This window comes from Pyxicephalus adspersus, chromosome 3 (assembly GCF_032062135.1).
Source record: "Pyxicephalus adspersus chromosome 3, UCB_Pads_2.0, whole genome shotgun sequence".
Taxonomy (NCBI): domain Eukaryota; kingdom Metazoa; phylum Chordata; class Amphibia; order Anura; family Pyxicephalidae; genus Pyxicephalus; species Pyxicephalus adspersus.
The window spans coordinates 125,650,039-125,664,937 of record NC_092860.1 but is presented as its reverse complement, the minus strand read 5'-3'; the positions used below and the strand labels follow the sequence as shown (position 1 = coordinate 125,664,937).

The following is a 14,899-nucleotide window of genomic DNA, read 5'->3' as shown; positions in this document are numbered from 1 at the left end:
TTTGGTTGGAATACAACTAAACAAACACGTTGTTTGAGCAAATTTGGCTTATATGGTACAATGTACATGGGGCAGCTGATACCTGCTGTGTACATTAAGGATCTCAGGGATTTCTGTGCTGGCCCGCATACACACCTATTTACAAGATTGTAACTAATAATTATAAAAGAGCAGTAAACCCAATGCCAATGGTCAATGTTCTCACTGTCTGTTAGTTGTTGGTGGGGGGCATTCATTAACTGACCTGGTGAAAATAGGAATCAATGCTAGAGGCAGAAGGGCAACAGGCTGACTATACCCAAATTCTATATTGTCCTTTTACCAGTGAAAAACCTTTATCTTGCTATTATGTTTAGAACTACAGATGGAATAAGAAGAGGTGAAATGTAACTAATGTACGTTGTATTTCTAAAGCCTTACTTTACTTGTTCAGGTCCAGATGCACAATAAATATCCTAAGGATGTTCTATCTTCATAAACCAAGCAATCCTACCTAAGATGAGGTTTATCACACTCATGACACAAAAATCAAACACATTAACCAAGACTCACAACTTTAGGATTGCTTCCCATAAGTAGATTCATAGCATTAACAAGTTAAGGAGTTTATTTAAAATGTTTGTCATATCTTGCCCTACATTATTTCTGCAAAGAGATGCAAGCTAGGCATATAAATTTACATGCATAATGCAGAGTAGATGAGGGAGATGTCATTGCCGCAACAAAAACATCAAATAAGGTTAAGGAAAAAGATGAGGAATGTGTAGAATAATGAACAGATTCAGTTTTTATTGCCTGGGCTTTATCCTCAGCCTGCTACTCAACTGACTTTTATGCTGAATCAATAGGGTGGGGATAAAAGCAAAGATGAATGTATGATAATGTTAGCTTACACTTAACAACTTTAATCATTAGAATTGTTACATAGTATTCATGATATTTTTAAACTGGTTTCAGGCAACACCCAAGGATAGATAGATATATATATATATATATATATATATACACACACACACACACACACATACACACACACTATTCTAGACACCAAGTAGGCACTACACACAATGCATTTCAAAGTTAGACACAACCTAATAGTACACAAACCAAATAATATAATGAATGAAATAAAATTCCTATATAACTGCTGACTAAGGTTGGGTGCTATGGTGGGGATCATCCAACATGCCGATTCTGGTTTGTTTAACCCAAATGATACAAACTCTCATTTTGGCCCTCTCTGCCTTTGTATTTAGGTTTGCTCTATAATAATGAACACTAAACCCCGTCCCCAAGAGACCCCTAAATACGTCTCTCTATCAGCCTCTCATGAGTTGCACAGCCTCAGTGCAGAAAGTTTGTCCAATGTTGCCAACTTCTGCGCAACAACTCAATTTATACGTCTTAGCAGACTAATTTTTTTCATTTATTTTTTTCCCCTGAAGGTGGCTTTATCTTATGCTGATCAAAAAAAGGACATGCCTTTGATTTGTATGAGAATACAACAGAGTAAATTGTGTTAGGGCACTGTTCAGAATCTTTATATCACACAGCAAAAGCTGTAGATGGAATATGAGAGTAAGCCTAGGTACACACATGCAATAGTTCTCGCCCAATAATCCACGATCATAATGGAAGTGAAGGGGCAGAGAGCGAAGTGGCAGTGCTCAACCCAGAAATTTTTTTAAGCCGGGTGGGAAGAAAATGTAGGTGGGTGGCAGCCCCTGTATTGTGACCAAAAACCTTTAATAACCACCGAAAAACAGCCGGGTGGGTGCTGAAAAGTGCCGGGTGGTGCACCCAGCTAAAAGGGCCTGGGGAGAACCCTGAAGTGGGTTACCACTCCTTCGCTCTCCTCCTTCCCTCGCTACAGAACAAAACAGCCCTGTATGTACGTATTATTTTTTTTTTATTATTATTATTATTATTATTATTATTATTAATAATAAACATTTTTTTTAGTAGCAGGTTAGATATGTAGTGGTGGGAGGTAGTGAGGGTTTCAAATGACAGAAGAAGATGGGTAGGCAAGTTTGAAAAGATGAGTTTTGAGGTCTCTTTTAAATGAGCATAAAGTAGGAGCAAGCCGAATAGGACAAGGAAGACCATTCCAGAGAGTTTCGGCACTCATACAGCACTCGTTTGTGCATAGTGCAGTCGTTTGTCGTTGGAAAGTTTCATGAAAGATCCTTTTCAATGACAATTATTGCATGTGTGTACATAGTCTAAAGCGGGAGAAGAGTAGAAGCAGCAGAGGGAAAGATATAGGGCATATGATTCACCCCATGAGTACTTTATAAAGACCATTATCGCATGAATCCTATTCCGAGAGTAACAGGTTAATAAAAAAACTTGCCTTTCTTCATCTCACAAGCTTTTGGTTATAAATATTTTCTGAATTTACATATTAAGCTGTCTGTTTAGATTTTGCAGAAGGGACAAACAAGCTGTTTATCAGAGTCAAGAGACATTCTTGACGAGCTGTGAAATAGGAACATGCAAAGCTTGGATTACCCAGCCTCATACTGCACATTTTGATTTTCCATACTTGTATAACACTGCTGGAAACAAAAGGGAAGGGCATGTGTTAGGTGGTAAGCTGCTATCAGGTGAAGGAGCACATGATAGGTATGTGCCTAAAGCTGATTCACATATAGTTATGGGTCCAATTCATTAACCCTTATAACTTTAATATATCATCAATAGGAACAATAAGCATGCACAGTGTTGTGAGATATTCTGATGTTCACAATCAACCGATTAAGCAGAATCACAGTATTATTATTCCCTGGCTGAGCAAAGTTGATCTTTAAGATACTTGCCAAAGAAAAGTTTTGAACATTTTCTGAAAGCTTAATTTATTGTAGCACAACTGGGTTATAAAAATAAATAAAAAAAGTATGGAAACCGTACTGAACAAACAAGTTCCATTTCTTTTACAGTATTTCCTATCACTGTATAGCTGTTCATTAAAATGCTAGCTGAATACACATTCTTAGGCCCTAAGGAATGAATGTGAGGGCATAAACACACCGAGATCTACGTTTGAGTAAATTTTTATGAATTGTTAAAAAAGTAAGACAAGAAATGCGTATAGAACATTCATATATGTATGTTAGCACAAACCAATGCATAAAAGTGTTTTATATGAGAATATATCAAAGCAAGCAAAAACCTGAATGCAGTTTTTAACACAGAATAATTTTGTTGTAGCTAGTTCATCACACTGAGTTTTATAATCAGACACATCCCCTTCGATATTATGTGCTCAAACTTACACAAGGGCCACGTTAAGCAGAAACCAATTAACCTACCATGTAATCTGCTGAGAGCTCAAGCTGACAATTAACCAATGATAGGGACCGATCCTCATTAATTAAAAATCTGTGCAGGCTTATTAAAACTGTATTATTGGCACCTCGGTCTCAACGGTTTTTTGAAAACTGCTATATGATAAGTGAGAAAAACACCTTGAAGTATTTAGCACCCCGGTGATTATTATACGTAATAAAGATATTTTGGAGGGCTGTGCAGATGCCAAACACAACTACCCACCTAATATAGTGTACATCCCCCTTCAGAAGCCCACCCTTTCAGGACTGGGCTTCTGAAGGTGGTCCTGTGATATGTGACACCATGATGTTAGCAGAAGATCCTTCATATTACACTGTCCTCTCTCTTGGTCGAGCATTAGCAATTTGTGCTGTAGTATTAATGTGTGATTGACCATGACAAGCTATGCAATGTTTTGGCCAATGCTTACAATGCGGATAGGTTAGAACCCCTGTCACATGTGAATTGCTGTCTGCACCTTTTCTGGGGAGATTCAACTACTTTACTTGTCCAGGGGGGCATGGTCACTGTGCCGCAAAGTGAGGGCAAATCCAAAAAGTTACGGCTGTCATTATAACGGATGGTGGAGGAAAACCCAATGGAGACAATTGTTTCTGAGAGGGATTTCCTCTCACTTCCTCGCTGTCAGGGAAATGAAGAGGACAAAAGTCTCTTTACTAGGACACAGATATATAGGTATGTATATGTAATATCTTTTAGGTGTTCAAATACAAGGAGTCCCCGGGTTACATATGAGAAAGGGACTGTAGATTCGTTCTTAAACTGAAGTTGTATGTAAGTCGGAACAGGTACATTATTTTAATAAATGTAATTAGAACAGATGTTTGTCTCAACTTATTATTAGCCGGTGTGGTGTCAATTACTGTATAAAATCCTGTATAACTCAAAAAATTGAGTTAATCACAAAGCAAAAAAATCTTTATAGAGCCTAGATATTTATTAAGTTCTGGAGCAAGCTGTGCTTTGATATGCAAAAAGAAACAACTGCAGAGTTTGTCTTAGTTATTAAAGAGTTACAAGATGTGGCAGAAGAGATCAAGATTTCTTCTGCATGTCATGCAAACTGCCCCCTCCTTCCCTTTAAGCCTCCGTCCTGCACACAAGTGAGCAGGTCGGATGTCCTTAACTCGGGGACTACCTGTAAACTCAAAAAAAAAAAATGAAAGTGAATGGGGTATAGGTGAGCAGACAAGCTGTGGGTTTGGATGGCTTGATTAAATGTGCTAAAAGTAGCAGCAAACTTAATGGGATGAGGGAGTTAAAACACATTGCTTCAAACTAATCACATCCACTTATATAGAAACTAAAAAAAAAATCGTATCTAGTCTTACAGCACAGAAGGGGAATTCACAGCTAAGGAAACAACAAAACCTTAGCTATTTATTCAGATAAGTTTACTTCCTGAACTGCTTCTTAAATTAGAAAGTCCTGTGTGTATATTTACATGACTCGTGTACTCATGTGTCTACCCCCTCATTGCAGAAATAAAATGCCATCATAATATATCATACTGATGAAACAGATCTGTCAGCCCTTAGGTACAGCTGCATGTATATAAAAATGTCCATTAATCAGCACCTCTTGCTGCAGAATCGCATTTTTTTAGACTAGGAAGCAGGTGAGAAGTCAAAGGCTGCGGAGTTCTCCCTTGTCAGCAGGCTGAAAGCTTTCCACTGAAAGGACGGAACTCTCCCTATAAAACTATTATGACACCAAAGTAATTATTTCAAATGAAACCTGGGATAAAATTATGACATTCATTCTCAGCACAGGAAGCACATGACTTTCTCATAACGTTTGTGACAGGAATAGGGTAATTACTGCCAAATGATTAAATGTGAGCAGAACGTGTCTCAGAGTCCACGTGACAAGCTGCTGACGGCAAACAAGTCTCGTCTGCAAAGATAGAACTCACCTGACATACATTAAAGTGGAACTCCGGGGAAAACATTAGAATGGGGAAATAGGTTGTGTATGAGATTTTTATTGCTCCTGGTGAATAAACACGAGTTACATAATGGGTGAACTGGAAAGTAATACAAAAGATTAGTCATTTATGGTCTCCTGTCACATGATTAGCAATGTTTGACTGGCAATGGTTTGAGAGTTTCTGTGATGAAATATATTTTTGGCAATGGCTGCTTTAAATCTGGTAGAAAAAAATGCAAAAGCTTTTTAGTGACCATGTAGTGTTCACCATGGCTCAGTTTTAATAGATCATCTGGCTAGTTCTAAAATAGATCTTCTCAAATAACCATTTTGGAAATATTCCCATACACTAGTTGTGTCCTAAAAGACAGACTTTTTTTTTTTTTAAATGGAAAGGGGTAAATCTTTGTTTTAGAAGGTATACTGTTGCTGTATACAATGACACATCAGTATTTATTCAAGCTTGTAATACTAAGTCTACATGAATTAACCGAAGCTTGAATTAAGCCCACACACACCAGGGGTGCTTGGTAAAAAATATGTACTAAATTGGGAAAACGAAGCTGAAGAAAGTTATTATTAACTTTTACCTATACAGCCCCGACATGTTATGCCGTGCTATACAATAATTTGAGAATTACATGAGCATGGTATACAATAGGCAGGGAATAACTTATTTCCTTAATGAACAAACTGCCTTTAATCCCTATAAAAATAAGGTACATACAGTAACAGAAATAGACATATTATTGTATATTTCATGTTTTAGGTAATAGTTGGCTATTGACCTCCTTCCAAGCCCTAACACATGACTTGATTTTAATAGCAGTGTTCTCCCTAAACCCTTCTAGCTGGGCGCACCACCCAGCATTTTTGGAGACCCCCCGGCTGTTTTTGGGTGGTTACCTTAAAGTTGGGTTACAATCCAGGGACCACCACCCATCTACAGATTCTTTCCACTTAGCCTTAATAGATTTCTGGGGAAAATACTGAATGCTTCAGCAAAAATGCTGAACCTGTACATTATACAGATTATTAATATTACACAGAATTTTTTTTAGCACCATCATATTACACAGCGCTGTACAAAGTCCATAGTCATGTCACTAACTGTCCCTCAAAGGAGCTCACAATCTAATGTCCCTACCACCAGCCATATGTCATTAATACAGTCTAAGGTCAATTTTTAGGGGGAAGCAAATTAACTTCACTGCATGTTTTTGGGATGTGGGAGGAAACCAGAGTACCGGGAGGAAACCCACACATGGGGAGAACCTGCAAATGCCATGCAGATAACGTCATGGCTGGGAATCAAACCTGAAACCTAGCGCTGCAAAGGCGGGAGTGCTAACCCCTGAGCCACCGTGCTGCCCTTTAGTCATATATCTCATTACCACAATCAAAGGTCAATATTGGGGGGGAAATACCCAGACAAACTCCACGCAAACGCAGGGAGAGCCTGCAAACTCCATGCAGATAGTGTCCGGACCAAGATTCCAACCTGGGACCTAGCGCTGCAAAGGCCAGAGTCAGCCAGATGCTGACTTGACTACTGCATTTGTGTGTTGGATTGACAATTGAACACATGTCTAACGGAGCATTAATACAAAACCTGTGCCAAGCCTATGAACACTAAAAATGTACTTCCTCTAGACACAGTAAAAGCACTTTAAATTAACTCGCCTCAGCATCTAAAGGAATTGGCGAGAAACTTCTTTTCACTGACTACAACAGAGACACAGAAATTTCTGTATTTTTCTCTCAAACTGAGGACTTCATATACTTACCTGGTTCCTTGAAAAGCCTCTGTTTTAACTTTATGCCCTGCAACAAATTCCCTGATTTAGACTGGGTCAACTGCCTATTGTCACAAATAATCGCTGTGGTTAGTCCTATCTTTCAGCTTTGTTTTTTACTGAGCAACTAAATTATATATATTTTATATTACCTTTATTTGTAAGTATATTTACCCACTTGGCTAATATGCCCAACACTTTTGTGATATAGGATGGAGCATGTAAACAGATATACTTCTAGTTATAAAAAACAGAAATCGGGATGTGATATTTAATGTACAGCGCTGCGTAATATGTTGGAGCTACATAAATCCTGTTTAATAATAATAAGTATACTTTATTTCAGGTTTAATCACAGTTCCACTGAACACTATTGGTACACAAGTACAATAATAGTGAAGATTGTCTGATTTATGTCCCTATTTACAGCAAGTCAGCAAAAATCTATCTGATGGAAAAGTTTCTAACAAAAAAAACTGTGCTATCCCGCATATATAAATAATGCAGTGGTTTCTCAATAGCAATCCAAGCAATCACTGCTTGACTGCAAGATGAAACTACAATTTACATTTGACCTACATCAAAGTCAAAATCTTAAGAAAGCGAAGCTGCCAAAAACTGGTCACCTGAAATTTGATTCGGATGATGACAGTTTGACAAGAGCCTTAATTATATACAGAGAGGGTATGTACATACAAATGGATGGTATTTATTTCAGTAGTCAATGCATACTTATTATTTTCATTTTGAAAAGCTTTTTTTTGTGAAAGTTTGCCTACATGGACTGACTGATAGTATAACAGAATTGTAAGAATTATTTTCTGGCAACAAGTAAAAGTAATCTGGCTAATGCTATCCTGGAAACTGCAACTGGGCTAAAGTTTCCCTCAGTTTACCCTAATCTCAGTACCCCTGCAGGTTTATTGGGAGGGTACTTATTTACCCTGTCAGGTTACAAACACATGCTGATAAAACTTCCCCACAAGAGAAGATGTTTTACACTAATTTCTTTGTTCTATGACTAAAGCCACCATATGATTCTTCAGCAGTGATCACTTCCAGGAGAGAACTGTATTCCCAGCACATTCTTTGACCTGTTACATCCTTTGTGTGTACTACATGCTTTAGTAATCAGAAAGTGAATCTATTGCATGCATCAGGGGAAATATACATCAACACTCACCATCTGATAATGGTAAATGATAAAACTAAACAGGGACGTAATATTAATAAAAATAATTGTTACTGAGGGCCTAACTTACCACTAAACAAAACAGAAAAAAATTAAACGGTTATCCTAATTACTGTGGCAAGTAGAACAAAATTACTATAGAGTTTTTTTTGCTGTTAGTCTTTGTTGCACCTAAGCATATTTCCCACTACTAGCTCAAGAGTAATGGCTCACAATAAATTCTACATATTACAACTTACATTCTTAATAAAAGTGTCTCATAAGAGGACCTAATTTAGGCTGGTTTCAGACCTGCCTCTGGATCAGTAAATCCCATGTGGCTCCCCACCATGCAGCCTGCTAGTTCTTAAAAAGTCTGCAGATTTGACAGCTAGCATCAATGAGTATTGCTGTACCACTCGTTGTTGCCCCTATTCATTCTCTATGGGGCTACATTGGGGAGTGGGAACTTGTAACAGTAACTAAACTGCAACTTCATTGCCAATCTGAACATAACCTAACTGCACACAACCAGGGTTAACAACCTTACCCTTATCGGTTCACAAAGATAAAATCCTGCTATGAACATGCAAATTATAACAGAGGACACACTGGCCGGCTCACAAGACTTGCTTGTGTGCACACCATTCAGTAGTGGGTTGGCTATTTAGGCCAGAAGGGCAATATGTTGGGTGTGTAATGCAATTTAGCAACCTTTACCCCAATAAATCAGTACTTTTTGCTGCAGCTTTCCCATTACCTGTGTCTCATTACCCGTGTCAACCCTCATTTTCCATAGCCCCACCAAACAATTTCCCTCTGACACCCGTTGTCAGCTCTCCCAGACGTCATTGTGTTCTGAATAGATAATGGCAGCTTTGGCCTTGGTATAGAATCTAGGAAGTAGAAATCCCTGGCTATCTATCACTTTGATAATATTTACTAAGCCCTGCACTGCTTTTAGTAAACAAACATCCTCTGCTCTTATCTGCATTCAGCAGAGAGACATACCAATAGACTGTGCTGTCATTCTTGCAGCCCATTTGCAAGATAACTAAAAAAAAAAATAAAAGCAGGCTTTTAACTGCAATGCTTGCCATCACAAGAGCCCAGGAAACAGAACATTTTACAAAGGATATGTTAAGAAAGAAAGATACAAGAGCGTTAGAACTGCTACAGGTTGTGATCCCGGTGCCTTTATGGGCAGCAATAAGAAAACACTGTAGTCAAGACCCCTGGGGGAAACTTCAGATAAATGACATGGTTAAGCATGTTTCAATTACCTGACTTGCAATCCAATCACCCAGCGCCAAAAGAAATGCAATCTGTACCTTTAAATTTCCAAATCTATTCAGGGTTTTGTCTTTAACACTTTAACACCTCTGCTCCTCATGTGAAGGAGAATGTGAGATTGTAGCAGTTACGTAAGATGTGCTAGCTTGCATTTAAAAATCATTATTTCCAACCATATGTGTGATACAATGTGAACCGCAAGGCCTTGATCACGCTGCACGGGCCAGAAATCTAAGCAACAGCCACAACGATAACATAGGAACAATAGAATGTACATAGTACACAAATAAAACAGCACTGCCATTGTTTAATACTGCGGTAACACAAGGCAAAGACTATTCAGGAAAAGATGGCTTACACTTCAGGCAGCAAGAACAGCATCTGACTAAACAGCAAAATGTAAAGCACTGCACTTAGACCATTGTTTCCCGAGCATTTAGAAGCAATGTCTGCAATCATCAAGCTGCGTAAAGTTTGAAAGCAACTAAAAAAAGCTAGTATTTATAACGAGAGGGCATGCTGACTTTTATTTTAGCTCACTTTGATCAAACTGTGATCCCAGCCCTATGGTTTTTATTTTCCCAACCCTGCCAAAGCTAAACTCTCCAGAGCAAAGTGCTATGGCCTACAAAACACTATCAGGCTTATTTAAAAGATGATTATTAAATACAAATTAATGAATCTCTGTAATCAATCATAACGCAACAACTGTATTAAAGAGCAAGCAGTAGAAAATACCTGCGGTACCATCACCTCGTCGTTCATCGTTTGTGGATCCGCAGACGATGAACGACGCCGACTGTACACACGCCAGATTCTTGCCCGATATCTGGCCGATGCCGATTATCGGGCGAGAAAAATCTGACTTGTGTACGCAGCTTTAGTCTATTGTACAGCAGAGCTCAGACATAGAAGAGCAAGGAAACATTCCTAGAAAGAAAGAGCAGCATGACCAAAATATTAGCTCATCAGTGAGCTCCTTTCACTGTTCAGTCACAGGGTGGGAATGGGGACCTATAGATAAAAGAAAAAACTGCAGAGAAATGATTTTCCTACTAGCCAGGGATGTGCCGTGTAAATAATAGGATGTACAGAAATATCAATCCTGTGGCAGGTAAAACAGTCAAAAACAAACTTGTGAAGACCATAAATGCTCTTAACTGACACATTTATTAAAAGCAGGCATTATTAAAAGAAATAAAATGTCATCTTGCCTAAAGGATGGTTATGAACTCCCTGGAAAAGCTTTAATAAATTTTAGGCTTATGGGCTTCTTGTTCAGCCCTGTCCTGTACAACGCCACAGCAAGGATGGGTGAATTATAAAATGTTTGTGCTTTATCCAACAAAGCAGTTCATGCACAGACTGCAAAAACAATTACATTTTGATACAAATTATTAGAATAGGATGACACTTGGTTAGATCTGTAAACCTAGAATTTATTAAATATATATAAATATGAATATGTGTCATGGAAGTGGAAAATGAACCCTCTTGCCAGTGCTCAACCCATACATTTTTTTCAAGCTGGGTGAGAAGAAATTGTACGCGGGTGGGCGCCTCTGTATTGTAACCCAACTCATCAGTAACCTCCCAAAAACAGCTAGGTGGCTGCTGAAAAGTGCCGGGTGGTGCGCCCAGCTGGGGAGAACACTGCCTCTTGCAATGCAACAGCTCCCATTCCACCATTGGCATTTTCACCCGGCTGGGATGCCTCCCACAGGTCCTTGGAATTCAATTCACCGCTGAACCAAGGAATGCTGAATGTATAATGGGCTATGCATGTGTATCTCAGTGTCATTACTACAGAAGGAACACAGTCTTCTTCGTAAAAAAAAACAAAAAAACAAAGGGACCTACCCACTAGCAAGGTTTATTGTAAGTGTATAACTCCAACTTTACGTGTAAAATATTTTAAAGCAGGATGTCAAATTATCCCCTCTACTCTAGCAGATTTTCTACATCAACAATATTTCTAGAAACAGAATCCTGAAAAATCAATGCCTGAAATGGCTAAACTAACTTACCCATCCACTCTACTACCATCCTTCTACTATCTTCACTGACCAGATATGTTACTTAGCTTTCCCAATGTGAAGAGAAGTTCTCCCCAGGGTGCTTAGCCTAGAGGCAGTACCTGGCATATTTTTGCAACTATTTGGCACCTTCCCAGCCTCTTGCACAGCAACGCTGGTTCTTAAAGAAGTGATGCTGGTTCTTAAAGACAGTAAATTGTGCTAGTATGGTTTACTGACGCCCCTATTCATTCCCTATTTCTCCCAAAAGGCAGTGGTTCCTGGCGGTAGAAGTGGTAATGCAGCAAAATCTCACAATTTTTTTATATTTTTTAACCTTTTGGCAAATTTTTGTGCGAGTGTAGTTGCAGATGCTTAAATATTTGGCAACTAGGTCCTATGCTGCAAAAACAGTTTATAAACAGTTTTAGCACTAGGTGGGCTGTTCATATCACAAAAAAAAATATTATATATATATATAAATTTATATATCAGCAACAGCCCATCCCTAAAGGGAGCAGTAGTGGTGTAGACTAGTCCAATACTGGGCCACATGAAATTGGATATTACATGGGATGACACAAAAACTGGTGAAAGTCAGTGTGATATAAGGAACATGGATTAAAATCCTGAAAATTTCTTGTCAAATCATTAATAAATTACTATAAAGTAATTGTCAAGTTGCCTGCTGCATGCAGACCCTGCTAATTTTGATCTAGCTATCCAGTGCACCAAAATGGAAAACACCAGCTCTGGTGGGATTGACCCCAAAATCAACAGATGCCGAAAGACAGAATCAACCACAAGCTTGAAGTAACTGTTGCAGACTCAACTTCAGAGCTGCACTATTCCTGAGGCAGAAGGACTCTCACAGTGTTTACTATAATGTAAAGGAAAATGCAACTGCAAAAGAAATACTCTTAAAAAAAAAGGCTATGCAGCAAAATGACCCTTTAATAGGAAAAGGAGCATTGTGCAAGCTGCAGTTCATGGCTGCCAAATGAATACTTATTATGAGGTTTCTGTACTTTGCACCAGGCTATAAAATAAAGCCATATCTTGCACCCTGAAAATGATAGGTGTGCTGTGTGACCAAGAGATGCAAATATATCTGAGCTAGCGCTGCACTGCGACATGCTAGAAAAACAGCCATAAATTAACTCATTAATCAACACAAATTCTTGCCAAAACCAGGCATGATTACCATATCAAGTTCTACTTAAAAAGAACATGTGGCACAAGAGAATTCATGCACTGCAGTATTAATGACCAACCTTTATAGGCCATCAATTAGCGAGGAGGCTGTAAGAGAAAAGTAAGTACAGCAAGGAAAAAGGCTTGCAATGGATGCCAACAGATTAAGCCGTGGTGTCACAGCACAAGATCAGATAAAGTGCAAGACAGAAGCTTTCCACTAGGCTGACAAGACCTGCTGCTGATCATAGGAAAAAATTATAAGAAAAGAAAACACTGCTGTGCTGATTCCAACAAAATAATAGAATAGTAATATGAATATCTGTCTGAAATCACTTTGCTTATCAGGGCAAACTATGAATCAACAGGAATTTCATTTCTACTACATTTCAGAGTTATGGTCTGTGCAATGCCAATACTGTATATGTATTTATAAATTCTGATCAAACCTGAGGTCCTTGATGTCAAGTCAGGGCTGTTCTTTAAGAAACAATGACATGTATGCCGGGCTTTGATGTAAAGTCAGGTCTGTTCTATAAGAAACAATGACAGTCAGGTCTGTTCTATAAGAAACAATGACGTGTATGCCGGGCTGTGACTAAGTCAGGTCTAAGAAAAAAATGATGTGCATGATGGACTAGCAAGAGACAGGCAGACGTCTCGTGTCAGACAGGTGATTTTAGGAGTTATCCGCAAGTCCTTTTTGTGAATCCTTCAGGCCCACCTCACCAAGGCTTTCAACATGGATTATAGGAAGATGCCATGCTGGTACTTAAATCATTCTCTTTTCTCAGAAGAATTATTATTAGTATTATGTGCTCTCTATGTATATGACAGATATAAACAATACTATGTGAAATGAATCATGAATACTACAATTGCTGCCTGGCTGTCAGGTTGATCCGATGGCTTCAATGATTTCTAAGTTAGTGACCCCCCCAATGAATAAGGAGTCCTGACTTCACCTTCATGTCTATTGCAGGTCTGAAGTTTACAGCTGAGCAAGCATTTTAGGAGGTCAGCCATGACAGCCAATACAAGCGATAATAATATTTACACAGACTGACAAAGTGATCTCTGAATAATCAAAATGCAATCTCAGAGATAGACTTACCACCAGCCCTAGAGCGCAGGTCTGCCACCGTGGTCTGTACAGTAGACATAGTGATAGAACTGTGCCGCGCCTCACACTGAATCCTTACAAACACCCAGAAATTGTGATCTGATGGAAAAGAAAAACAAACAAACTATTACTAAAAACAAATAAAGATGCAAACATCAGCAAATTAAAAAAACACTGAAGGTATTGTTATACCCTGGCTCCAATTCCTGAGGAACAGAGCTCAGTTATCTCAATCTCTGGCATTGTCGGGAAAAGATCTAGCAGTATATCGCTGATCAGCAAGTGGTTTGGGGAGGAGAAATTAAAACCCCCAAAAATAGATTTATGAAGTTAAAGCAGAAAGATAACAAGAATGCGGTCTGCAAGACAGCAAACAAAATAATTACCCGCTACAGATGAGATGGGAGGAGAAATGAAGTCACACTAAAGTGGGTTGTGATACTGATATAGAAAAGAATAAGTGAATGAGGTAATCATACTGATGATGGGGCGACAGATGTAAAGCGGAAGTAAAGCACAGAGGTCCTAGGTGCAAATAGAGGTGCAAGCTGCAAAAGTGGGGGCTGTATGATACAAGGGGGGGTGCATGATACAAGGAGACTGCAAGCTACAAGGAAAAGGGGGGCTGCAGAATACAAGGAGGAGGTGCAAGCAAAAAAAGAGGGGGTGTTCGATACAAGAGGGGGAAGGTGCAAGCTGCAAGGTGTGTTACAATATATTGGAATGGCACAGAAGGGATGGCAAAATAACCCCATCTAAATGCAATGTCAGGGAGCTGCTGAAAGCCATGCCTGGGGGTATAGTGTGACCCAGGAGGATGGGGGGGCAGAGCTGGATCAGGAGTGGGGTATTGGGTGCTCAGAGCACACCAGAAGAAGTGTCAGCCAATACAAACCAGGACTGCAACCTGCCAATAATGTGTTATTCAGGAAGATTCATCACAGATGTAAACAATGGGAAGTGTCTGTGAACCAGAACTCATACAAGAATGAATGGAAGCACAGAAGGGTGAATGTAATGTGTA

At 39.0% G+C, this 14,899-nt stretch overlaps 1 protein-coding gene across 1 annotated transcript in view; it reads right to left on the bottom strand.

Annotated features, from left to right (window-relative positions):
* Positions 1 to 14,899, bottom strand: part of LOC140327481 (probable phospholipid-transporting ATPase IA) — a 34,867-nt gene that overhangs the window by 19,377 nt on the left and 591 nt on the right. Inside the window, exon 2 of the mRNA XM_072406867.1 lies at positions 13,867 to 13,974. Coding sequence (XP_072262968.1) covers positions 13,867 to 13,915 — 49 coding nt within the window. The 5' untranslated portion in view covers positions 13,916 to 13,974. The remainder of the gene's footprint in view (positions 1 to 13,866; positions 13,975 to 14,899) is intronic.